The sequence below is a fragment of the Trachinotus anak genome, unplaced genomic scaffold (genome assembly GCF_046630095.1).
Source record: "Trachinotus anak isolate AG129_WGS33_773 ecotype Australia unplaced genomic scaffold, CSIRO_AGI_Tana_v1 ptg000034l, whole genome shotgun sequence".
NCBI lineage: Eukaryota > Metazoa > Chordata > Actinopteri > Carangiformes > Carangidae > Trachinotus > Trachinotus anak.
The window spans coordinates 4,270,383-4,297,662 of record NW_027273885.1 but is presented as its reverse complement, the minus strand read 5'-3'; the positions used below and the strand labels follow the sequence as shown (position 1 = coordinate 4,297,662).

Sequence of the window (27,280 nt, the reverse complement as noted above, 5' to 3'; positions counted from 1 at the left end):
ACGCACAGGTGAGGCAGCGCTGCCGGGGGCGGGGGGAGGGGGCAGGGCAGGTGGATCTCCTTTTTTTTTTTTTTTTTTTTTTTTTTAAATTTAATCAGCGCCTCTTTTGGAATAAGCCACATGCATTTCTGTAATATATTATTTTATGTTATGCAATTTCTAAAAAGAAAAAGCAACAACAAACTCGAGATTCAATTAAAAAACCCTGACGCTGATCGATGTCTGTAATCTCTCCTCTGAGGGCTGTATCTCTGATATCTGACAGGTGCACGCTCTTTTTAAATTATTCACCATGTCTGTCATATTTATGTATTGCTCTCTTCCACCTGTCCATGTATGGACACTTAATATAAAGTGATTAAATAATAAGACATTTTATTTATATTCTATACAGTGATGTCGAGGATATTACCTCATAAGCCTCCAGTAAATTGGGCAGTGACAGGACTGATGTGTCTGTGGGCTCAGTAACACTGTGAGCTGCAGCCTTCCTTCCCGCCGCTGGGGGGTCTCCGGGGCCCCCACCTCTCCCCGCTGGTGACTGAATTCAGCGGGGCCACACGTGGTTCGGCTGCAGGGTAAAAGCAGAGCAGAGAGCGGAGCTCGGCGAGAGGCTCCCAGGGCGACACCATGTCTCTGTACCGCAACTCCGCCTGGTTCCTGAAGGGGATGACCGAGTTCACCAGGTAAGAGGCTTTTTTTTACCTGCCCCCCCCCCGCACTGAGTCTGATGACACATCCCTGCAGCTGGAGACAGTCTGTGCCCTCTTGTGTTGTGTTCATCCTCTCTAGTGTGTGTGTATGTGGAGGGAAAATCTATTATTATTATTATTATTAATCCAGATCAGTGGAGAAGTAGAGACTGTATCATTAAAGAAATGTAAAGATTGGAGTGACAGCTATAATATAATGTTGGCTGGTGTTAAACTGAGTATGACTTTCTTCCCTTTGCCTCAAGACTTTATTAACATTTCATTGTATTTTTGATTCTGACGGGAGCAAAAATCACGTTACCATATTTAACCTTTACAGGCACAATCTAACACCAAAGTATCTAATGTGTGAATGTGTTTGTATCGTCAATCAATAATTTACATAGGGCTTAGTTTTCAATTGGATAATAGATTAAACAGATTTGGTTTTTCTAAAAAAAAAAGGAAAAAAATATTTTTCATTATTTTCAGTTTATTTCATTATATAGGAAAAAATAAAATTACCACTGTATTGTTTTTGATTTCTAATGCTTATGTTTCTGGTAATTAGAGATGAAAAACTTTATACACATTACCAGTGTCTATATGAATAAGCAGGAGAGACAGGATGAGTTTGGACCACCCTGTTACAGAATTTACCTAGAATAGAATAGAATAGAATAGAATAGAAACAGGGAAGCCCAACCAAACTGCTCTCAAGCCTTCTCATTTAAAGATTTTCTTTTTTGAGGAAATGTCTGATCAAAGTCAAAACTACAGAAGAAGTGGAGCTGAAACAAACAGTAATCAATGAACCAGAAATCCCATAAATCTGATGTTTTAAAAATGTCAAATGAGAGGATTCATTGCTTCTCTGTGTTTTATATAATTGTGAATCACATTCAATACAATTTTATTTGTATAGTGCTAGATCATAACACATTATCTCCAGGCACTTTACAGGGTGAGGTAAAGAGAGAAACTCAACGGTTCCCAGCACATCTTGGAGTTTTGGACTACAACAAAATAAATAATCACCTCATTAATCTACAATTAAAAGTATTGTTATTTTCAGCTGTAATGCTGAGTAATATCAAATTATATACAGGGTAAAGCTGAAACTTGTATGAGGGCTGGGTCTTTGAAAGAGACGGTGTAGAACTTGGATGCACAGGTGAAAAGGCAGCTGATTGGCGCTGACTGGTGACCACTACCAACCTTTAACCGCCACTGCATGAACATAATGAACATAATGCATATCACTGATTTATGAATCGAACAAAGTAGATAATGACTCCGCAGCAGCCATGTAAGACAGCAGCAACAGGGCTCTAAATGCTTTATCGGTCCCATCTGATGTAGCAGCCCCGAGGCGCCTCTCCTCATCAGTATACAGAAAGCCAAGTTGTCTGAAGAGGTGCTTTTGTGATTGTTTCCCTTCTCCCCTTTGTTCTGTGTTATCTTTTCTCGCAGAGAGCTGCCCGGCAACCCGCTCTGACCCTGCACTAATAGCTCTCTGCATGACACCATTGAACAGAGCGGGCATTTAGCCTCAGTGTTATCCCCCCCCCCCTATCCCCTTAATGCCCCCCCTTCAGCCGCCCTCAACAATGGCATCCAGGACAATGGGGGGAATTGAGGACCTTGGTGCCACATACACACACGCACACACACACACACACACACACACTCTGATGCTGCTGTCACTGTCAGTAGTCTCCTCTCAAACCCCTTCTCATCAGAGACAATGCCAGGCACCCTCTCTCCTTCATTGTATCTGTACAGTAAAGGGAAATACAGTATGAAGGCTGAGCTCACACACTGACCCTTTATGACCTGAACACACACACACACACACACACACACACACACTCACTGTACTGAGCACTGAGGCACAGATGTAGCAGTACAGATGTGCTATGTTGTTGCAGGAGCGCCTTCCTGTCGGCCTCCAAGAGGTTTGTGGAGAAGGACCTGGAGGTGTCCGTGGCCGGACGCTCCTTCATGATAACAGGAGCCAATAGTGGCATCGGGAAAGCCACCGCCATGGCCATCGCCAAGAGAGGTACCACTCTAATTCATATATGAACACAAGCAGGACACACATTGTAACTGAAACTCATGTATTTTTTAAAGTTAACGAGTATTTTAGTGAGTTTTTCCTCAGAGTACAAAAAAAAAAAAAAAAAATCTAGTATATATTCAATAAAATGCAAAAGAGAGCAAATAATACACATTAGCACATATATAGAAACCCATAATACATACTGTACATACAAATTTAAAGTAAGGAAAAATATAAAAGAAAAAAAAAATAATTAACATTAGAGCAGAAGGATGGAGCAGAATAGAAAATTCATTATCTGTTATATTGGAATTATGTAGGTAGCAAATGACCATGCATACACACACACACACACACACACACACACACACACACACACACACACAAAGACTCTTTGATATACAGTTCCAGGTAGTTATACTTATTCTGTGTAGTTATACAAAAACTGACAGTGCATCTAATGGTGTACGTGAAACAGGTGTACAGTACATACTTGTACACAATGTCTCTACTACAGATATTATAAGTGTGCCTACACCTCTATACATATGCACATCATCCCACATACATACTATATTTTGTGTATTAATTAGTATAAACAGTGGTCATGTTCGTATGCAAGCCCACCCATCTAAACTACCAACATGGAGAAAACTGTAAGTGTCCATATTGTACAGAAAAGATAAAACTTTCCCACTTTGTATCATACAAACTATCAAATCTGTAAAATCTGATGCTTTGCAGATTCTGTCCACAGTTTGTATTCTATCGTCATAAACTGGCTGTAGCTCATATAAAGCTGGATGCATGAAAGTCAGGTGATGATGAATCCAACACTCTTCATCCTCAGCTTAAAAAAATGAGCTCGGCTGCTGTATCACATTATAATAGAATGACGTTCGTTCTGTCTCTGTCGCAGGTGGAACGATCCACATGGTGTGCAGGAACAAGGACAGGGCCGAGGAGGCGAGGGCTGACATCGTGAAGGAGTCGGGAAATAAAGTACAGTATGACTCACTTCTCCACAGATATAAAAAAAAAAACAAAACATGGGGACAGACAACCTTCAAACTACTCTGGTTCTCCAGACATGATTCATTATTCATTATTCCAAATGGCTGGTGTCATTACAGGAGGTCTACGTTCACATCCTGGACCTGTCTGAGACCAAGAAGGTCTGGGAGTTTGCTGAGGCCTTCAAGAGAAAGTACAAGTCCCTGAATGTACTGGTGAGTCACATTTGTGAAGTATTTTCATATATTATATGATAATTTATTGATCTGATATGTTCTTGATCAGTATAAATAAGAAAAAATATTGTCTCACGTGTGCAGATCAATAACGCAGGCTCCATCATGAGTCAGAGGGATGTGAACGCTGAGGGGCTTGAGAAGAGCTTCGCCACCAATGTCCTTGGTGAGTCAAAGGTCAGGGGTGAGCTGTGAAGAAAACAGTAAGAAGGAAAGATATGAATAGTGTTGTTCCATCCTTGTCTGTTCTCCAGGGGTTTACATCCTCACCAAATGTCTCATTCCTTTGCTGGAGAAGAGCACAGATCCCAGAGTGGTGAGTCTGAGGCGCAGCCTTTGTTTGTTTCACAGTCAGAATCTTCTACTGTCTGCCCCTGCTGTAGGTTTTTCTGACCTCACAGAGGTTGTCTGCAGAGGTTTTAGCTTTTTTTTTTAGACCTAAATGAGAGTAACATAACAGGAAGCACAGTGGCTTAGCATCTTAGCTTAGCTTCTTGTCCCTGTGTCCTGCAGACTGTTGAAAAGTCTTACAGCTTGAGGACAAAAGTCTTTAAAATGAGAATAAGTGATGGCCTGGATGAGAGTTATCTCTGATAATAGCCTAGTATCATATATCTCATCTGAGTGTGGCTGATTGCTCCCTGTTATTTTGGAGCAGGCCTCAGGTCAGACACAGACAGTTTACCAAACCACAATTAAACCTGCTGTAAACAGAGTTTTTGCACACTTAGTAAATTGGAATCTAAAAAAGCTTTTGCTGTGCTTCTGTGAATATGTAGTGGGTATTACCTTAAATAATCAATGTAATTAAGAGTGTCAGAAATCTGCATGCAGAGGAAGTTAAACCTGTCCATGACCTCAACAAGTTTGGTTTTACACACATACAGAAAAATGACTAAAAAAGTACTCAGTAAGTCAGTGAAAGTACTCATCGTGCAGGCAGAATGACCCCTGTTAGTGTTATTTTATATTATAATACAACATTGGATTATTATTATTACTGATGCATAATATGTCAGAAGTAATATAATTTATAACAGTACATCATATCTTATGATTATTGGGTTTGTATGTAAAATGTGAATGTATAAGATAGCTGTCAGAAGTGTACACTCAGTTCGCACACTTCTATACTCACTTTGAGTGACAGGTATGGCAACATGCTCTAGAAGTACCCGGATGGTGCACTCAAAACGGTCTAAAGACACACATGGGTTACGTCTGAAATCACTCACTTTATTCACTCCTTCCTTCAACCTTTGGTTTATGTAGAGGACTGTATCGTGAGCTCATCCGTGAAGTTTAAAAACACTGGTAATTTTCTCCGCGCTCCGTTTTTCAGTCTTTCACTGCGAGCGCAAAGCATGATGGTATATATTGTTTGGTTAGCGATCATCGGTTAAAAACTACTTGTCGTGATGCATTGTGGGACACTATAAGTCCACTAATTCTCACTATACATTCGGACAGCACTACAAAATAGGGAGCTTACAATATAGTGGGCTATATAGGGAGTAGTGCGTAATTTCGGATATATTCACCCTCAACGGTCGCCATCTTGGCTACATACCGGAAAGGGAGGGACAACCAACGAATTTGTATAAAACGGCGACCAAAACAGGAGGAAACGTCGTCGGCGCACGACACAGAAAAGTAAAACCAAAATGCTTTTTTAAAAACAATATCCTACAACTTTCTCAACTGTCTCTGTTGAAACGTTATTTTTTTTTAAGTCGAGTTAGCAAAGAACCATCGCGGCACCCGTTGCTATCGTCATTTCCGGTGAGTGAACAACGGAAGTGTTTGACTTGTGGGACACTACCCTGTTGAAATGTCTGCGCTACGCTATTGTTTACATCGTGTACTGCATGATTTGAGACAGAAAATGTTTCCCTGTGAAGTACAGTTGAAGTAGCATGAAACTGTTGCACCACTGTGCACGGTGAAGATTAAATACAGGATAAACATAACTGGAGTAATTGGATTTTATATCATGACCTATAAAAACCTCTCCTGCCCCTCACTCTTGTCTCTGCTCCTCCATGTTCAGATCACAGTGTCCTCAGGGGGAATGTTGGTGCAGAAGCTCAGGACAGGAAACCTGCAGTCTGACAGAGGCCGCTATGATGGCACCATGGTCTACGCCCAGCACAAAGTAAGACCTGGGCCCGGACCTGCAGATCACAGTGTGACTGACAGACTGTCGGGCTCTACAGGGGAGATGCCTGAAGTAGTTACTGCAGCTGATTCGAGCCTTTTGTTATTCATTGATTTACCCTTGATACAAGCGACTGTATGATTCATTAGTACAACTAATGGTGGTGTTAGCATTTGATCTAATTCCATAGAAATCAGCATGAAAGTGCTGTGAGAATTTTTAGGGTGAAATTGGGCGAATCTAAAAATGTATCCATGGACGTCACATGTGAAGCAGAATTCATCCAAATCAAAATTTCAGTCAAACATCACTAAGAGGGTCTTCCTTTAAAAGCCCACGTCGACTGGATCTTGATTTGTATGATGTCCCAGAGAACGTGGATGCAGCATGGACGCCTCAAATCTGCGTTCGTGTTTATTTCACATGTTTTATGTTGATAATTTGAAATTTGAAGCTATAAGATGTTTGGTCTACCTGATAATGACATGTCAAAGAGACATGTGCCTTGCCTGCTTATTGTCCATTCTCTAAGACGTGTTTACTCATGTCTGTGTGTGTGTGTGTGTGTGTTCCAGAGGCAGCAGGTGGTGATGACAGACCAGCTGGCGAAGACTCACACAAACATCCACTTCTCCGTCATGCATCCTGGCTGGGTGGACACTCCAGGTACCGCCCACTCAAACACACCAAGAATTAACTGCTACCACTTTTTGGACAAATTCAATAACATCATTCAAAAAATCTGACCCACACTGTTCCCCAGTGCTAATCCAGGTTTGTTCTTCTCCCTCTGTATCCCAGCGGTGGCCAACGCCATGCCAGACTTCCATCGCTCCATGAAGGAGAGTCTGCGAACCCCAGAGCAGGGCGCTGACACGGTGGTGTGGCTGGCTGTCTCTGAGGCCGCAACCACAAACCCCAGTGGACGCTTCTATCAGGGTACGATGCAAAAATGAAACAAGCTTTAACATGTTCACTGTGAGGTTTTATCTGTTTGGGTGTTTTTTAAAAAAATCAGATAAAAGTAAAATTTGAATCAGCCAAGGCTGCAGAAAAGTAAGAATAAAGACATGATAGAGCACTGCTGGCTGAATTATGTGTTTGTCAGTTGTGTGCGTTTGTGTGTGTGTGTGTGTGTGTGAGGGTTTGGCCTGTGTCCATTGCAGCTGGAGTGGGCTGCTTTTGGTGCCAGATACTGCCAGAGTGTACAGTGCCTCTGTGAGCACACACACACACACACACACTCTGGTGTGCATGCACATACACAATGACCCCAGTGGCCTTGAGGAGGGAGGCTGTAGGCAAAACACTTCAACAGATACACAAACATACTGCGTTCATCTTTTAATGTGAGGCAACATGAAGCGGTTCTGTCTGGTGTCCTCCTCGCTGTGTTTATCCGTTTAATTCCAGTTTAAAGTGACAGTGATGTGGAGGCGACTTGCGTTAGTAGACGTCATGTCTAACTAAAGACACTGTGTCTGTCTGGATTTTGGTTGCAGGAAAATTCTGACATATCTGAGGCGTCTCCTTAAACACCAGTCAAACCGTCTTGTCTTTTTTTTTTTTTTTACTTCTTTATCTCACGTCAACACTTGCTCAGCAAAACAAGAGCCAAAATGATAACAGCTGTCAGCAAAGGCAACATTTACTATTACTGACAAATTTTGATTTTGTACATATTTAATTTAACATGCTTATAATTTCTTTGTTGCAGCATTTTGTGCTGCTTTTCTTGTATTAGAGATGTTATACAAATATTAGTAAAATACATTTTATTATTATCATAATTATTATTACACACATTCAGATCAAAACTGGAAAAAGCATTTGCTGTTTAGCTGTTCACTTTGCTGACTTATCTCACAAAACGAGTTGGATTCAGACAGTTTGAGTTGCAGTGTAAACACAGCCACAATGAAAATGTAACCTCAAACACAGGTGGCTTCACAAGCAGCAGAAACTGTACTGTACCATATTACACACTGAAATACAGTGTGTAATATGGCAAAATGATACAACAGTCTGGATAGTTTTAGTTCAGACAGGTTTGTGCTCATTAAATTCAGTGTTTGCATGTCAGTGGCAGCTCTGTGGAATTATAGTCATGCACAGAAAAGTATTTGACATCTTTCTTGACATGCTGTTGTTGGGCTGTAGTAATTCAATCAACTGCCATTTCTTGCTTGTGTTTATTCCTGTTGAAAACCATAGAAGTCTTGACAATAACTTAATCGATTGAGTTTTGTGAGGTTACAGTCGAAGGTAAATGTTCAGTGGCAGTGGTCATGGCCTGTGTCAAAGGTTGTGGGTTAGAAACTTAACACAACCAGACCTGCCTGCACATTTTATTTCACTGTGCCTGCAGCTTTTGAAAAGTCCTGCAAAGCATAAAACAGTGTCTTTTACAGAAGAAAAGTTTGATTTTCAGGAGACGTCATACACCTATAAATAAAAAGTGGGATAGGTGTGACAGTGGACTGTGAATTAATCATTTCTCATTGGTTAATCCATACATTTATTTTCTGCTGCCTATCCAAGTCCAGATGATACTAATTTAACTGATATTACCATGAGAAATTATTGTTATATACTGCAGAGAGTTACTGGGAAAAAAACTGATATAATAAATAATTCAGAGCCATATCTTCTCTACTGGGTTTCATCATACTGAGATTTTTTTGGCTGCTATGATCTTGAAATAGATATTAAACTACATCCTGAGTAGTGTTAAAAAGCCTTACATCGATGAACCCTGCAGAAACCCTGACATTTGAGATGTCAGGAGAGACGCCTGGCTCAGTCTGTTGCCATGAGGATTGAAAATTAATCCTAGATTTGCATTTCATTATAACAAGTGCATATCTTATAGAGGCAGTATAAACCAGAATAAATGAGCCAGTCTACAGGCTTTATGTTAACAATTACTGTGTGTTTGTTGCTCAGACCGAAAGATGGTGTCCACCCACCTGCCCCTGGCCTGGACCCACAGCTCCCCCCTGGAGGAGCAGAAGTTAATGTCTCTGCTGGAGGACTTGGCCAAGACGTTCCAGCCCCACTGAGACAGCAGGAGACTGGGAACTAGTACACACACCAACACTAACACCATCAGTTCACACTCGCCGAGGCTGATGCTCCAGGATGGATTTTGGAGTGTGAGAGTCAGTTTTGGTCACCGGCTTAAAATGGGACAGATGGAAACCCAAACTAAACTCAGCTGTAACTGAGGGCTTAGGGAGGTTTTTAATGCTTTTTGACTATTTATATGATAAATACATTTTCTTATTTGTGAGCTCAACCAACTCTGTGGCTTAAAACTTTATTACGAGTGTTTGATAGTGATGCTGCTTTCTGAGGAGGTTCTAGAGAGACGTGCCAACATAAACAACCACTCAGTCTGTTACTGTGACTTTATGAGAGTTGTCAATCAGATGGGAATCTGATGTGACCAAAGTCACACACACACACACACACACACTTTATTATTACTTCATGATACCAGTCATGGGCTCAGTCTGACAATTGTCTACGTGACTCACAAAAGTTGTCGATGTGTATTAAACAGCTCTGTCAGTAACTCATTTATCTGATATACTGTACTGTGCAGGCTGAGCTCAGGCTGGACATGAAGTGTGCTCTCTATGAGCCGTGTGCCTTAAATGCACCACACAGCAGCATCACTTGACATGTGCAATAAAACCTATGTATTTATCTGCCCAGCACCTTTAAAAAAAGCTATTTTACTGACTGTGACTTTGGTGTGAGGTTGTCTTATAAATGCACGCTTTAATAAAGAACATTACTAATTTTTCTGTGTCATTTTGCAGCTAAAATTCTCCAAAAACAAACAAACAAAAAGAGTCAAATAAACATATCAGAATATCTTTATTAAGCATCGATTCTCTCTGTGTGTTTGAGGGCACTGAGAGCCTAATGTCAGTACTGTATTTGTCAGCAAAAGTATTTAAAAATACAAGTATTTTTTAAGATATACATTAACATCATGTTGGAACAGCAAGTGTCTTTTTACAAGCAGATTGAAGAGGAAAAAGTCAAACCAAGCAGAAATCAATTTACACAGTTTGAGTTTATGGGCCACGGTGTCAGGAAAATGACTCATCATTAAAGTGTTGATGGCCTCCCCTCAACATGAAGGCCATCCGTCCTAGTGTTTAAAGATGACAGAAACAAAATGACACCTACAAACGCTCCATCTGGTGAAAGAAACGAAAAAACCATTTACAACATGACAGAAATCTATTCCCCTCCTTCCTGTGATGGTCGGGCAATCTGAAGATCTATTTCATTAGCCGCTTCTGCAAACAGCAAATCCTGCCCATCCATCATACCTTTAACATCTTGCCCATCTGCTGTGGAGAAACTCCTTTTATCACTAAATGCAATCTGTTGCAAGGACATGATGAGAAGTAATGACTGGAGGAAGCTTCAATGTCCGGTTCACTGAAAAAGGAAAGGAGAGCTTTGACTCCTGATTGTACGGTAGCATCGTCAATAACCCTGTAGACCCCTAGATGAGTTTTTAATCAGACTTAGGATTGGACTGAGACCAGCTCTCCAGCACTGTGGGCTGACTAAAAATATTCAGCCAATTTTCTGTTCTGGCCAAAGTTTAGCTCCAATATTAGTCTTTAAAACGAAAGATGTCACTACCAGCTATGATCCCAGAGTGAATTATCACCAGGCTCTGCAGTTATTCAGCTCTATGGAGCTGGAGCTTTTTATGATTCAAAGCTCCTTGGTTTGGTTTATTATCATTATTATAATTATATTTTATTTTTTAAACTAAATTTATTTACCCCTTGGAGTTATTTAAAGCTGCACTACTAATTTATTATATTAACAAATGACAAATGACTATGCACTATGCAGATCTGCCAAAACAACTTTATAAGGTGGTATTACATGAATGTTGTGTTTACGCTTGTTCTGCTACCCCCATGTAGCCAAAAAGAAATAATTATTGCAGCTTAAATCATATATTTTCTAATTTTTGTTGTAACATTTTAAGGCATGTTTTACCCCAGAGCTTTCTGAATTCAGATGTGTCCAACAAAATCCTGCTTTTTGAGGCTTTTCCACCTTTACTTTCAAGGAAAATGACAGAAGGATGTTAAAATTAAAAAAAAAAAATTGGCTACTGACAAATCAAATCAATATCAGGTTTCAGTCCAACCCCAAGTATGACAGTGTGACATTGTATGAGTAAGGTCTTGATGATGGGAAACAACAGGAGGCTGTAACCACCGCTGTCACTTGATCAACCATTCGATCTCTGTCCATGTTAAGTTCAGTTTGCATGTGCTTCGTAAAGAGCATTCAACATGTTCTAGTTTGTTACTACCAGGAAATAAAGTCTATTAGATGGGCACAAAGAAAAGTAAACAAAATTTACAGTGATAATAGATAAATACTTTACTACAAATATAAATATACACTACATGATCAGAAAACTGGAATGTGACTACATTGTGAAATCAGGAATCCCAACATTATAATGCTCATTTTATCCACTTACAATAAGGCAAGCATTAGTCTAACATTAGAAGATATTAGCCGCTATTTACAGGGACGCTACATTGAATCCAGCTATTATCCCTCCCAAATCTGAACTTACAAAACCGTGTAGTTTAATTCAAAAGACAAAGACCAGCGAGTTGTGCAATTCAGTGCAGTGGTGCGAGTGTTGTGAGATGTCCTTAATGCTCAGATTCGTCGGGGAAGGAAGAGAGCTCAGAGCCAGAGGTGAAAAAGACAGGAAGACATGAAATGCAATCAAGAGCCTTGCAATGAGGTGGGTGAGTGAGCGTGAGTGAGTGAGCAGTTGCAAGCACTGACAAACCACTAAAAAGGCTTTTTAAGTGTATCCGTCTCTCTTTAAGGCTTTTTGAAAGGAGACAGGCAGCCCTGATCTGACCCAGCAGGGGGGACCATTCGACATGCCAGCTGTTACTGCTGCCCTTAGTTTATAGTACCTGCTCAGTACCTGCTCAGTACCTACGTGCCTCTCAGGTGGAAGGAAACCCAATTTTACACCAAAAAACCCCATTAATATTTTAGATTTTTTAAATTACAGATTAACTAATCCTCACATACCTACACAAGTTTTCTAAAGGTATGACTATCACCGAAGAGACGGTGATGCTGTGCTATTTTTTTTAAACTTTTAACATCAGCAAATGTTACCACGGCAACATATCCCAGTTTCCCATGCCTCACCTGGGTTCATGAGGTGGAGGCAGGGTCGGCATTGTCTGAGGACTGTATCAAATTTCTGTGGCAGTTTATCAAGAGATTCAGTTCATCCATCAGGAAAGAGGCCGGTCTATTGATTCTCTTACTACACTTCAGCAATCACGTCTCAATAACAGTGACGACTGACATGAGGAGCCCCCGCCCAGTGACAACTGATGTAAAACCTCCTGAGAGTGATTTAAGGCCAACTAGTGAAAGAGAGAAACAAAAACTGAAGAAGAGAGGAAAAAAGCTGATCAGTTTGATCAGTGAGAGCAAGTATCTGCTATACACATGATGCAGAGCTATATACAGATGATTAGTTTTTTTTTTTGTACATGTTACATTAACAGTAAAATGCAGTTAGTGGGCCACATTAACGAGGAGGAGAGGCTAGTGTGAACGGCAGCGCGATTGGATGAAACCAAATTTTACAGTGCAGGGGTAATAAAAAAAAGACCTCTGTCAAAAGAAGCATCAGAAATATTGAATGTAAACACTAATATCAATACCATTCCTCTCATAGGAGAAACCATTACAATACATGCACACCGATACACACACACACACCGTTGTGCTTAGGGTTCTGTTCCGGGTCAGCACAGAAAGTCAAAAATCAGTCACACACACTTTCATGTAGGACTGACAGTGAAATTAAAGAATTTCTTTTTTTTTTTTTTTGAGAAGCAAAAGGACTGTGGAGGGGAACACTATCCATACACACACACACACACACACACACACACACACATACACACACACACAGACAGAACAGGCCTGGTTGTAGCAGATGATCCCAGGCGTGATGGGGAGATGCACTGTACAGAGGGGTTTCCATGTAACTGGAAGGGGGGGGGCATGTAGTGTGCTGGGCCAATCAGCGCGGAGAGAAACCTGTTGCCAAGCTACAGCCAACCACCTGCGTCATATCCCAGATCTGTGGAGACAAACAGCCAATAACAGTGAGAGAGGAGACCTGGCACAAAGCTGCATTGTTACTGTCAGGTGAGCTGAATTACCTGTTTCTGTTACTGTTACTCTCAGGTCAATAACCTGATAATTTACATCAAATAATGTAATGGAAATAAATATAAAGTAAATGTGAAATAGAGGAACAAATAACAAATAAACACAACAAGAAATGACACAACTTGGAGCTTAGAGTCACCAAGAAGCTCATGTTTCCAACCCCTGCAGGGTTGAAAGTTTGTAGTTTGCTTTTTCAGACTGGTCTGTTTCAGACTGGACTTACTATTACTTACAATCAGCCTTAATGGTGACAAATTCACATGGTGAGAATGAAATGTGGACAATCAAAGATGTCCATGAGAAAGTCTTTAAATGCCGACATTATCATTTTCATTATCAATTAATAAGCAGATTATTTTCTCAATTAATTAATTCATTGTTTGGTCGATAATATGTCAGAAAACAGTGAAAATGCCTGTTAGAATTTCTTCAGACAGCTTGAAGAAAGGCAGCAAATCCTCACTATTAAGAATCTGAGCATTTAATATTTCTGCCTGAAAATGACTTAAATTATTAATCTATCATCAAAATTGTTGCAAATGTTTACCATCCATGGAGCTTTATATCATACATGACCCATATATCACTGGATATTATTCCTTTGAGGCTTTGAGTTCAGGTCTGCCTGCAGCTATATGAATGTCAGATAACAGGAGAGCGACAGAAACAACACTGATTTGATTTGTTTTGGTTTGCGTTTCGTCTGAAAGGTTCTGTGTTTGGCCTGAACACATGCACGAATTATCTGGTATCAAAGAGCTGTTGTTGACCTTCACAATGCGGTCGCTTCCACAAGTGACCATCAGGCCTCTGGCTGGGTCCATGTCCATGTGGGCGATGTTGTGTTTCCCCTCGTGGAACGTGGCCAATGGTGTTCGACTGCAGCACAAACACACAAACACACACTGACGGTGTTTAATCGGAGTTGTCCTCTGAAAACAGGGGTGCAATGTGACCAAATCACATACTAGACATATGCAGAGAATCCCTTTACTCACTCTTCTTCTTTGATGGTGTCAAAGCAGGCGTCACACACCCGCACGGGGAACTCGAAGCCCATGATTGGGAACGTGGAGCGTTTAGAGCTACACTTTCCACACACAGCTTTGCCGCACTTCCTGCAGTGGTGCTGTACACAGGAAACACAGCCATGCATCAGAAAGACTCGTGACCCGAGGGAACGACGGCTGCTAAGGACACTGATCAGACTGTCGTACCTGTCTGAGCCCCAGAGTCTTAGTGTCCCACATCTGCTTGATGTTCCAGAAGAAAGGCTGCTCACACTTCTGACACGAGTCGCTGTCTAACCACTGAGGCGCCTGCAGAGACACGGACGGTTTAACGCTACTGTTAAACCTACAGATCAACTCTGCAGGTGGACACGTGCTGCAAAAATCATCTTCACACACTCAAATTCAAACCAAACTGAGACCAAAATAAAGAGGAGAAACTCTTAACACTAGAGTACTAAATGTTCCGTGTGTGCTACGATGGCCATTATACTAGGTGAGCAGTGCTGTACGATTTATTGTCAATTAGCAATGATATGATTATCACCTGAGTATTTATTTTTACATAAAATTTAATGGAAGACACTGTGTTATTTGCATTCCTGTATCTGACTGTAATTGTGCCGCATCCATAGTGATGCAAACCTCTTCTCTCTGTGTGTCCATGTTCCAGACTGCGATGCCGCCGTCGGCCGAGCACGACATCAGCTGCCTCGTCAACTGGAGGTAACGCAGGGCCTGAACACGTTCGCTGAGGGAGTCAAAGAAAAAGAGAGGCAGGATGAAAAAACAACAAAAAAAACAGGCTCCTGATTTAAACAATATTCACAGATAATCAACTCCCAACTCTACTGACCTCTTTTAGCTCACTGTTTTTTTACAGAGGCATATTTCTTTAACAGTTCAATCTAAGCAGCTCTTTCTTAGTGCCTATGGACGGCCATTTTTTGTTAAAAAAAAATATCTGAAACACACTGTCCAGACCCAAACAGCAGACAGACAAAGTTAGCAACCAGCAGGTGAATATCCTGACAGCTAAGGAGGTGGTGGTGAGAACCAACACAGTGGATATAGAACTGTTTTAGTTTTAAATTTAAATCCGCTCTAAGCAGTATTTTTAGATTAAAGGAGCTACATGTAAGTTTTGCTATTGCTACATAGCCAGCATTAGCATTAGCAGCTGTTCTTTTACCAGTCTAGAACAGATGTTGTGAGTTCAACGTCAAACTTCGTCAAATGTCCTTTACATGCCAGGAGCTGCAGAAAGCAACCCTCTTGTTTAGCTTCTATTTTTGTCACTCTTTCTCTTGTGCTGAAGTTAGCATGCTAACCAGCTAGCCCCAGTCCGATCGGACTGTCTTGTCACTTTCCGATACTGAGTCACGGTAACGTCCAGTCTGCCGTGTTATAACTTCTTATATTGTGTACGCAAATTTGGCTGAATCCCTCAGCAAAACTGGTAAGTAAACAGCTGCTAATGCTAAAGCTGGCTATGCAAAAGCAAAACTTACAAGTTAAAAGGGTTGTCTGTAGAATCACGACTTGACTCTGCAGCTCCTCTCACCTCCACAGAGTCTTTCAGCTCATTGATTTGGTTTTCACGAGCCTGCAACTTCAGAAACCCTGTTTCCTGCAGCAATAGGCGTCAGTGAAAACGCTCTAAAAATCCACCACTGCCCCAAACAGCAGTCACAGTGCACAGACTAAAACACAACTGCAAATTAATTCTAATTCTGTGTCTGCCTGATAGGTAGACAACTGTGTGCTAACACTTTAGCCATGAAAGCTTTGATAGCTCCAAATCTTTCAGCTTATTTTGATGTTATTCTGCTCCTTAGTGGCCAAACATGAATTAATGCTGCTTTCATCCATAAAGCTGCACAAGTATAAAGATAAGAACAACAACACAATTAACCAAATAAACTGAGTGAATTTTAAAATGAAAACTGGCAAATTACAGCATTTGCAGTTTTTTTTTTATGCTTTACCCACGACTCTTACTATACTGACAAAATCACTTCTACTCAACTGTCCCACCACTGATGTCTCAGGGCTGATAAATCTCATAAAAAGGTCTATTAACTACATTTTAATACAGGAGAGTAAGAAAAAAGGAATGAGAAGGACATCACAAAGGCTGGAGAAGAGATGAAGACCTGGCCAAAACAAGACATAGTGCCTGTCAGAGAACAAGAGCACGACAGCTCTCATTTTCATTGGTGTCTCAGAGATAAACCTCTGTAAATCCAACAGGATATACGGTGGCTTGCTCTGCCACGCATCAGTGTACACGACTCCTGTGACATGGGGGGGTGGGGGATTGGGAGGTGGTGAAAGATGCATGAAGACCGAGAAGAGGAGATAAAAACAGAGTCAGTGCCTGGGGGCAGCTGTTACTGACACCACCGAGACCTGCCTTTGACAAGAGAGTGAGGAGACGAGTGTCACAGAGGGACAAGATAGACAGTGATGTGAAAGGAAATGAAGAAACTAGGCACGTGGATGTTGTCTAATAAATCTGTGGCACAACTGAAAACCATTTCATCAGAATCCAATTTCCTTAATTTAGTTAGGAAGCTAATTTAGGCTTTCTTCATATAAGAAACACTGAAAGACTTACTGGTGTCCCTGCAACAATAGCGTCCGTCCTTTGCGGCCACCAATGTCCCACATGATGACGCTGTGGTCGGAGGCCCCTGAGAACAGCAGCCTCTGGACGGGGTCCCACCACAGAGCTCCTATACTTCCTGGAGGTGTCAAAAGACAAAACAATACACACTTGTTAGGTTTTGTGCAGCAGGAGCTCATTGAGGGACAGAGTTATGGTCTGACCTGTTGGCTCCACCTGGTGCGAGCTGGAAGAACTACAAGCACCTCCAACCGAACACCTTCAACCTGGAGCCGGCTATAGCAGGAGCTGGAGGGGCCCCGCTTCTGAAGGCATAATCTGCCCTTTTCTTGCAAGTTAATCTAATTATACCAATATCTCATTCACTGCTTCAGTAAAGGGCTACTCTCAGCCTAATCATTCTTCCCAAAGCCTGCAGCACTTATGTGGGCCACAACCCTACGACCTTTAAGTATGTTATTAGCATAGAAAATGGTCTGAACACTTTGGTGAATGACATTTTATTTAAATAAATGTTCAAAATTTCTAAAAACAAGTTGTAACTCATCATTATGGGCTACTGAATGGAGACTCAAAAGCAAACATGGCAAGTTTATCCATTAAAATCTGAATACTTTCTGAAGCCACTGAAGGTTTCCCAGTAAATATAATACAAATATTTATTATTTAACTAACTCCACATTGGAAAAAAATGAAAAAAGGAATGTCTGCCTTTTAGTATTTTATATTATTTAGTATTACTGCAGAAGGCTAGCTCTTGTTAGTTACCTTACTTGCTAAATTGAAGCAGCAGTATTTGTTGCTCCTGACACTGAAACCAACTTTGTGACTTTCTGCGTCCGACACAGGCAGAAATGAACAAACTACATTTGTACTTCACTTGCATATTTCTGTTTTTAAAACTTTAAATATCTACTACAGCTCATGGCATGACCTCCCTCTTACTCTGCTACATTTATCTGACAGCTGTAGTTACTTCACAGAGAAATATTTTAAATACAGATCATATGACATGATAATAAAATGTGGTTCATTGTAAACATTAAACAGCCCAGCAGTGCCTGAACATTGTATAATGATGATGAATTGTGCAAGTGGCATTTGGGCAGCAACAAGGAAACAAAACACTTCTGCTTCACTGGGAGTGCTGGGGGCAACTGGTGAGCAAAAGAAGATTCTGTCCTGTTCGTGGCCCTTGGCCTTAAATCAGCAGCGAACTCAGTTGCATTCAGCTGATCAACCACACAGCACAGACCATCTGCCCATTCTTCTCAGAGGGTAGAGCACACAACACATGATTAACACACTACCCTTCTGTGGCTGTGGCCAAAAGCCACACGCTGCCATGTCATTACACGATAGTGCACGAACCCATTAAACCACTGTTATGATGACCTAAAATGCTTTAACTGCATTTCTGTTTGGTTGAATCACAGAATTTCCAGAAAAAACACAACTTGCAAATCAGCAATTCTTTCCACGTCTTCTGTAAATTATTCAGCATTCAAAAGAAAAGAACTGTGGCACAGACTGGCTCTTGAACTCAGACCAGTCATATGATGAATAATAGCCTGTGGCAGGTGGTGGAGGACTGATTAGGCTGTAGCTGCATGAACCACAGGGGAAACCAAACAGTGGGAGCTCCATTCATGACCACGTTATTGACAAAGTTTTGAGCCAATGTGGAGAAACGGTGGTTACAACTTCATATCCCTCTGCTGCAACTACGTTTCCATCCTCTGACAGGAAAGAGAAGAAATACTTGGACTAATTTACTGGAGTCAGGAAAGTTATTAGTGTACTGTATATTTCTATTATTATTATACTTCCATATTATATTTAAAGGGGCTATTTGTAAGTTTTCTCTGCTGCCAAACGTGGAACATAGATCTTTGGCCATCGTTGTGTTTACAAGACAAGAGGTTATAATACGTCCTCTGAGCAGCGCCACATTTTCAGGGCAGACTGGAGGCTACAGTGAATCTCTATTAGAAAGTGACGCTAGCTGGTTAGCGTGCTAACTTCAGTAGAAGACGAGACAAGAGGAGACATTGGCGTTGCTTCGGACCTCTGGAGGCTGCTCTTGGTGAAGTTTGATGTTGAACTCGCAACTTTTTTTCTAGACTTGTGAGTAAACAGCTGTTAATGCTAACGCTAGCTATGTAGCAACAACAAAAACTTAAAATAGCTCCTTTAATCTATAATATTTAAAAAACCACAACAAAAGCAATTGTAAATGAGTTTCTTTAACTCTGATGTGTAGTCTGACCTTTCCATCATAATTTACTTTAAATATTTGAAGGGAACTCAACCTTGCCCTCATTAATATGTATTATCAGTCAATAAAACATTTACAAATCAAAGAAAGAGGCAGGAAATAAAAACCTGTTGTGGTGCAAGGATTTGTGTGTTTTTGTACATTTTCTTCATTTCACAAGGCAAAGGACACACTAACATTTCAAGCTGACGTGTACAATTTTTTTTTTTTTTTTTTTTTTAAATAGGCATTTTGAATGGTGGAGTTCATCGTCTGGTCAGATGACTGCTCCCTCGCCCTGTTCTCAACAAGCTCATGTGTGATTAATGACCAAAGACGAACACAGTTAAGTGTTTGTTTCACACAGTGAAGTGTCATGGCAACTCATTTTTTTGTTGTGGGATTCATTTTCTTGGCCCAGCTACAAGTGCACTGAACCCCTGAACCCAAATCCCGTCTGAGTAATGTATTCATCCTTTGATGAAGGACGATGAGAGGAGTTTTCCACAATGACACTCCTCCCATCTAAAAGGACAGTGAGCAGCATGATAGGCATGAAAGCAGGCACAGTTACCGGATCTCAACCCGAACAAGCTGCTATGGGGATTTCTGAAGCAGCAAGTGAGGCAGCATTTTCCATTATCATCATCATCGTCGTCGTCCAAAATGGGATTGTAATGAAACTGCTCGTGGTGTCACATCCTGCCTCAACACTGAGCTCACTGAGGGAGTAAATGTCAGGCTTTTATCAGACCTTTTGTGGCAGCGTGTGGTGGCTCACGCTCTATTTGACATAATTTGTTTTGGTGCTTAAAGGAAATACCAGTCAAATAACCACCATCTGCTTACACCTTCTGTTGGTCATTTCCCAAAACAGGCAGCAATGTTTCAGCTGTTATCATATTTTGCCAAATTGTTTATTTTCAAAAATGAAATGTTCAGGCGACGCTACTCTATGAGTTCTGTGCTGATGATAAATGCGATTCTTTATGTGTAGTCGTGTGTGTGTCTTTACCTTCGTGACCCTTCAGTGTGGTGATTGTGGAATACGTCTGCTTTTCCAGTTTCAGCAGCGTGATCTGTCCTGAGTAATCGCCAACGAAGGCGTGCTGCGTCTCGTGATCATATCTGAGCGAAGAGTCAGGGCTTCAACAGGCTCGACATGTTAAACCCACTTGAAGTGACAGTTCGGGTTATTTGACGTGGGGCTGTCAGTGTGGGACCTGCAGTAGATTCAGATCAGCGCGCTGCCAGTTTACAGAAGCAGCAGGAGAAGCTGAGCGATGTGCTGCTTTGGACGGGGTCAGCAGAGAAAAAGTGATGTTCAGCTCTTTCTGATTCCCTCAGCTGACCTACGGCTGTGGCGTAATACAGTGCACGCCATAGGTGCGCTTGTGTGTAGGAATAGTAGTAGTTGTGTGCTTGAGAAAAATGTAGGACCAAAGGAAAGTGCTGTATTGACGGGAAGCTAAAGTGCTGAAAATGAAGAGAAGATTTAAACAAATATTGGATTGTTTTGGTGGGCGTCTTTTAAAAGTGTCTGAAGCACATTTTAACTGGCAGCCGATCCACATCTACTGCAGGTAACACACTGACCATGCATGACAACCCAGCGTTAAATAACCCGAGCTATCCCTTTAACTGCTTGTTCGCACAGTGAGTGAATGAAGGATACTGTAGGCAGGAGGCCCAGGCTGTGAAGTAGTGCCTCCCCAGCATGCTCCCACTCTGGGTGCACATCCAGCTCACACTCTTGTCGTGGCCGGTACTCACCACCCACTCGCTCTCCAGGGAGAACACCATATCTGACACACGGTTCTGGTGGGCTGCAAAACACACACACACACACACACACACACACACACACACACACACACACACACACACACACACACACACACACACACACACACACACACACACACACACACACACACACACACACACACACACACACACACACACACACACACACACACACACACACACACACACACACACACACACACACACACACAGCATGTTTAACAGAGACATGTTGGATAATCATCACACAAGATCACATCTACTCCACTGGGCTTTATATCTGAGGTGACAGGGATGAGCACCACCTAACCGGAGGCTCTGCTCAGTGTCGCAGTAATCCAGACTAAGACAGAGGAATCCCTTCAAACACTCTGTACTCCCATCAGTCTTAATGGTCCGTCTTGATATCGCCCCTATGGTGCACACTTTTGTTGTCAAATTCTGAATTCAGTGATCCTACTTTCACAGCCAACAGGCCTCTAACCTGGTTTGAACAAGTGACCAAAAGCTATATCGATGAGATACAAAAATCTATTCACAGTATGTGCTGATATGCTATTGTTAATTATATTCTGAGCAGCATTAATTGATTTTTCTGGTCACTGGAGGCCAGAAAAGCCTGATGCAGGAAACAGCTGAACAGCAGTTCTGGGTGTGAAACCAAAACAGTGAACTGAAAGACACTGAAACGCTCCACAGAGCTGAAAGGAACTGCTGATTCTGTGTGTGTTCATCTCCACTCGTGACCCTTTCACATTACACACCCTTGTTATTATGAAAATATTGATTATAGCACATTTAAATTAAAACAACTACTGTTGAGTCGTGCAGCTTGAACTAATATATGGGGAAAAGTGTAACAACCGATGAGGACGTTTGATGCGACAATTCAGCTGTAAAAACCACAGTGTGCTGGGTTTGAATATTTCACTCAATTTCAACATCATATAGATCTGAAGAATTATTTTTTCTTGAAAACATCCAACTTTTCCAACTTCACAGCTGCTTGAATGAGAGAATTTAAAGGGAAGCCTGGAGAAAATCATTACTGCACAGTGTGACTAATAACATTACATTCAAACTGGGCAGGTTTTAAACAGGAGTTGAGCACAGTAATACAAAGCATCACTGATAAGTAAAGGAGTCATCTCTGTCTCCTTTAAATGCACAAGACATTTGTAAGATGAACCATTAGAACTGGAACAAATCAAAAACTGTCCAATTTTATGCTACATACACATACATGTAATCATATTTCACCCTGTGCTGCTTCGAATTCTTTGCATTTTTGTCCTCTCTGTGTGGAGTCTACATGTTCTCCTCGTGTCTGTGTGGGCTTCCTCCCACAGTCCAAAGACATGCAAGTCTATATTGCCTGTAGGTGTGAATGTGAGACTGGTCCTGGGTGTACCCTGCCCCTCACCCAGTGTTAGCTGCTTGGCTCCAGCCCCATCATGGCCCTCAGAGGATAAGCGGTGAAGCTAATGGATGGATGCTTGGATGCATTTTACCACCTCATGACCAAACCATGGACATGGATCTGGACTCTGAGGGTCAAACAACATTTTTTTTTTCATCTTAGTATCTAGTTAGAGAAACACTCCTAAATCCATCCAACCTCACTGTAGTGTTTTCTGGAACCTGTTGCTGTCCCAGGCGCCTGTCGGAGCCATATTTTCTGTGTCCCTTGTGCAAATGACACCATGACCGTGTTTACATAATAATGCAACACAGGTTTTGCCAAGTAATTAATCTGAACTACAGAGAGAGAAGATATTTCCAAAATAATTCCCATCACTCTGTCACAATAATTTATAACCAGACTGAACACACGTAAGCCGTATTTGATCACCGGCCACTTTCATCGTCAGCAGCCCAGAGGAGAGTAACTGCCAAAAGGCAAATGGCACTGTTAAGCCGTGCCTGGCTTTGAAGTGCATACAAACATCTTACTGCCTGTTTGATCAGATTGTGAGTCATGTTTTTGCTGTTCGGGCTCTGCTGCTTGATTCTGCATTAAGTGGTGGAAACCAGACGGAGCATTCCAGTGGCGACATGTGGTGTTTGGTCATAAACCGTCTGGCCATTCTCCCCCTGAAGCCCGACTTTCCACTGAGGAGGCTAAACGGATGCTGATTCAGTCACAGGAGCCGTGTTCTGTTTGTGACCATCCAATCATGACTGTATGAGAGGAGGTAAAAGCAAGAGGCAGCGACTGTATACGAGATGGGGTGTGGCTTTTTCCATTTTCAATATCAATGAGCAAAAAACAACAAAGCTATGGTCAAGGATGCACACAATGAGCTTTGTTGACACACACTGCATGTTAACACAACTTTGTTTGTTTACAAGACAAGAACCCTCCACAGGACACCTTTAAAGGCAGGGATAGTAACCAGGTTACAGGTTAATACAATACTTCATATGATAATCATATAATAATAATAATACTCTCATTTCCTGTTAGTTTACTTATGTACGTTTACTTAAATGTGAATTTAACGGTGAGCAGACATGAGGAAAAACTATGTAACTTAACTCTAGAATAACAGGGTTGCTGCCCTTTGCTGTAAAATACGGTGGCCCTGAGAGCTCAAGAAGCACAGACGACAACATTTCTGGTCAGATTTGGGTTGTGTTGTCAAATTGGTGAAGACGTTTTCTGAATTTGCTTGTGTTTGCAGTGTGTTGAGCTCTCGGGGCCACCGTAGTAAAAAGGAAAAATAACTTTTTAATCTTATGGACATTTCTATCGTCCCATTCTCCACTCTTTCTGCTGGGGCTCATCACTTTTTGTTGTACACTGTTTTACATTGCAAATACTTGAATCTATTGTGCTGATGCATTCAGCTGCATCGTTCATGCTTTATGTTGCTGTCACTTTAGGGTCTCCTGTGGCAGGTGTCGGCCACATCCTTATAATTTTCTAGTTGTAAGCCACAGTGAAAGGAATCAGCAGCAAACAATCAACACATTAGAAGGTGACAATGTGATAGAGTTGTTGTCAGCTGTTACATGGACGTGACAGTTGCGTGTAATTCTCACCTGGGTATGTTTTGACATGGTTCATCTTGTTGAAATCTTCAGAGATGAGAAACTCCTGGAAGGCAAGCAAACACACACACAAACTTTCAACTTTAATAACGATCCTGCCCCCACAGGCATGTGAAGGAGTCTAAATATTGAAATTGTGGCCTGTTTTAAACCAGATGTGCAGGCTTTGTTTTAAACTAGACTGTTTGAAGAACCAAAAGATTGAGCCTGCAGCGAGAGCGTGAGGCCATTTGTTTGAGTTAGCTTCACTCACCACAACAGCTCCGTTGTCCTGGCCGATGAAGATGCGTCTGCTGTCATGATGGTACGACATGCAGGAGCAGGGAGCTGAGGGAGAGAGGAGCAGACACTCTCCATGAGCGGGAACATCTCTACACACATGCTATGCTGCAGAGGTTTGCATTGTAGAGTTAGTGCACCAAACTAACAAGTGTTGACACAGAAACATGCACAGACATATCCATAATTCCTGTCCCCACAGAAGCAGTGGTGTCTTACTTACAGGAGACTGTGTGGTAGATGCTTGGCCAGTACTGACCGCTGTCTCTCTTCAGCCATACCCGGATCGTTCTGAAGGAAAATATCCATTCATCACATTCAAAGCACTTTCCTGATGATATCTGATGTTATCTGCAAGATCCCCTCAAGGGCCATTCTATTTTAATATACAGACCTCTATATGCATTTCTAATCTTTTACTCACTGTACACAGGGGCCTACTTTAAACTGAGACAAATACATTCTTGATGAGACTTGGCACTTTCAGTGGAAGAAATCCTTCATCGCGGACTAAGACTTAATCCTCGTCTGGGAAACCAGCCCTAATTCTCTTTATGCACAAAGCTTGATTCAGTTCACAAAACAGCACTGACAGGGGGGTAAGATTACACATTTATTAGTTTCAGTAACTGCAGTTGGTGTAATTATTCTTGGAAGGGTCACATTATTAGTATTATCTAAATAAACCCACCATGCACACAAGCTTTTTAAACATTACTGTTGAAACCACATTACAAAGGTGATGATTCAGAGCTGCACCACTTCTGAAACTGTACATTTGACCTTTATCAACTTCTAATACTTTGTGGTATTTACCATGAACAACTTCTGACAGGTGTTTTTGATCATTATTATTTATTAAGTGTTGTGCTTTATGCATTTTAAAATGTTATTGTTAAAATGTCAGCATAAAAATAACAAAAGAAACAGGATAACTTTGCAAAGATCATATATACTGTTCTGTTGTGGGTTTTCAGTCAGTTCAAGTGCATTTCAAATACGTTTCTATCAACCTTTTTAAGGAAACAGGGTTAAGGTTTTACTTCTATTACAGTAAAATATCCACAAAGTCACGTGACAACAACACCAAAAGCCTGTTTCTTCAGGGAGCCTGAATAAAAAAACTCTGCACCATCACCCCACAACTTCCCTTTTGAATTTGAAGTGGGTATGATGGAAACTGCACTGTGTTACTTCACAGCATCTTAGTTCCTTTATCTTTGAATGGGGATGTTGCTTCTTCACACTTGAAACTGAACATGAAAGCCATGATAAGACCCAGTGAGTGTGATAGACTGACATGACAACACTGACTCATTCACAGTCAGGTCAAGAGGGAATTGCCGTGCTGCCTTCAGGTTTTGTCGAAAAACATTGTACTCATTTAAATCACAAATACCACAATAAAAGTTTTTTCTATTACACCCAAGTTGTCTAGATGTGATGTTCAGGAAGACCACGGCTATTTTAACAAGCACTGAATCATGCATAGCTGATTGTGCCACGCAGTACAATGCAACCTGTAAGTAAGATGAATGAACAACTTAAAAGTGTAGCCTCGGTTATTATTGTGCTAATCACATTTTATTATAAAGTTCTGCTAAAACAGTTTCACTAAAACACCCTCCGATGAATAAAATCTTTGTAGATTACGACGAGCACTTGAAGGCAGCAGGTCGTTAGTTTGAGAGTAATGTTTACTATTAGCAGTAGCTAGGTAGCTAACCAGCTGCTAAATGTTAAATTAACCTAACCTAGCACTTTTTTTTAAAAATACAATTATGAAAAGCAAAACAGGAGCCTTAAAACCAAACATTACAGAATGAAAACCCAGTGTTATTTTCCCGTTAACTGTTATGACTGGTGGTTTGGTCGCGGATATTTAACGGAAAGGACTCGTTGTGGATGGATTTCTCTCCCCTCACCCTCCTGTGCTAACCCTGGCTCCATATGGAATATCACAACCAACAAAAACTCATTATAAGGGCTAAAAAATGTTGTTCCTTCTCTCTTTTTTAAAAAAAAAATAAACCCTTCTTAAGACTACTGCACCAGGAATTACCAGGGCAATGCCCAGCAAATACACGGAGCCCGCTAGCTGCTGCTGCTGCTTCCATTAGCCTCCTGGCGGACCCACCTGTCTTCGCTGACCGTGATCACTCCATCCTCCTTCGGTATCAAAACGGCCGCATTGACAGCGTCTGAATGCCCCTCGATCTTGTTCAAAAGAACCGGTCTGGCGGTCTGAGGCCTCGAATGGATCTCCGCAGCCATGGTTTTTGACTAGCCAGCAGTGTTTTCCCCTTCAGCTGGTTTTCCTCCTCAGTCGCCAGTGAAGGAGGATCAGCTGACACCCGGAGCCGCTGTCAGGATTACCGTAATCACCGCGAAAATGCGCCCAAGAAAAAAAATAGGGACTGAGGTTCACCTGATGCCATATTTACCACAAAGCAAGCAGGTCAGTTCTGCAAGGTCAGAAGCCACCATGCACTCATCTGATTGTCCCATGAATGCAGGTCCCTGTCAATTAGCCTTTATATACTATGTAAGAATATTCTGCTCCATGTTTAGGATAAACTATCTTTTTTTTTTCTCCCTCTTTCTCAGAAAACATGAAAGCTGAGAGATAAAAAGTATCTAAACTGTCAGACCCGTAATAGACTGATGTTAAATTCAGTTTTTATACCGTTTCACTGCTCTAATGGGAATTCACATTTTAGAAAAGGTAAATAAACTTCTAGATAAGAAATTCCAATTCTAGATTTTCTAATTACCTAATTGCATATTTTTCATAAAACA

General features: G+C 41.3%; 2 protein-coding genes across 2 annotated transcripts; one reads left to right on the top strand and one right to left on the bottom strand.

The window, feature by feature from the left end:
* Nucleotides 1-490: 490 nt before the first annotated feature.
* Nucleotides 491-9,973, top strand: dhrs12la (dehydrogenase/reductase 12-like a). The gene is made up of 10 exons (XM_071471927.1): nt 491-686; nt 2,624-2,757; nt 3,677-3,759; nt 3,891-3,986; nt 4,092-4,173; nt 4,262-4,323; nt 6,058-6,162; nt 6,741-6,831; nt 6,967-7,104; nt 9,112-9,973. The coding sequence occupies exons 1-10, from the start codon at nt 631-633 to the stop codon at nt 9,225-9,227; spliced, it is 963 nt and encodes a 320-aa protein (XP_071328028.1). The 5' UTR covers nt 491-630; the 3' UTR covers nt 9,228-9,973.
* A 58-nt stretch (nt 9,974-10,031) lies between these two features.
* wdfy1 (WD repeat and FYVE domain containing 1) lies at nt 10,032-27,221 on the bottom strand. Its single transcript, XM_071471925.1, has 12 exons — nt 26,619-27,221; nt 24,705-24,772; nt 24,456-24,529; nt 24,194-24,248; nt 21,018-21,168; nt 20,358-20,470; nt 17,077-17,203; nt 15,102-15,207; nt 14,664-14,765; nt 14,445-14,575; nt 14,217-14,325; nt 10,032-13,354 (listed from the first exon to the last, which is right to left on the bottom strand). The coding sequence occupies exons 1-12, from the start codon at nt 26,753-26,755 to the stop codon at nt 13,295-13,297; spliced, it is 1,233 nt and encodes a 410-aa protein (XP_071328026.1). The 5' UTR covers nt 26,756-27,221; the 3' UTR covers nt 10,032-13,294.
* Nucleotides 27,222-27,280: the final 59 nt, after the last annotated feature.

What these genes read in the sequence shown, in the direction of transcription:
- dhrs12la (XM_071471927.1), top strand. Translation starts at nt 631, where the DNA reads ATGTCTCTGTACCGCAACTCCGCCTGGTTCCTGAAGGGGATGACCGAG. An exon ending in ACAAGTCCCTGAATGTACTG is followed by an intron (nt 3,987 to 4,091) that starts GTGAGTCACATT and finishes TCACGTGTGCAG; the next exon opens with ATCAATAACGCAGGCTCCAT. An exon ending in TGGCTGGGTGGACACTCCAG is followed by an intron (nt 6,832 to 6,966) that starts GTACCGCCCACT and finishes TCTGTATCCCAG; the next exon opens with CGGTGGCCAACGCCATGCCA.
- wdfy1 (XM_071471925.1), bottom strand. Translation starts at nt 26,755, where the DNA reads ATGGCTGCGGAGATCCATTCGAGGCCTCAGACCGCCAGACCGGTTCTT. An exon ending in ATCACGGTCAGCGAAGACAG is followed by an intron (nt 24,773 to 26,618) that starts GTGGGTCCGCCA and finishes ATTTTCCTTCAG; the next exon opens with AACGATCCGGGTATGGCTGA. An exon ending in TGGACACACAGAGAGAAGAG is followed by an intron (nt 14,766 to 15,101) that starts GTTTGCATCACT and finishes GTGTCTCTGCAG; the next exon opens with GCGCCTCAGTGGTTAGACAG.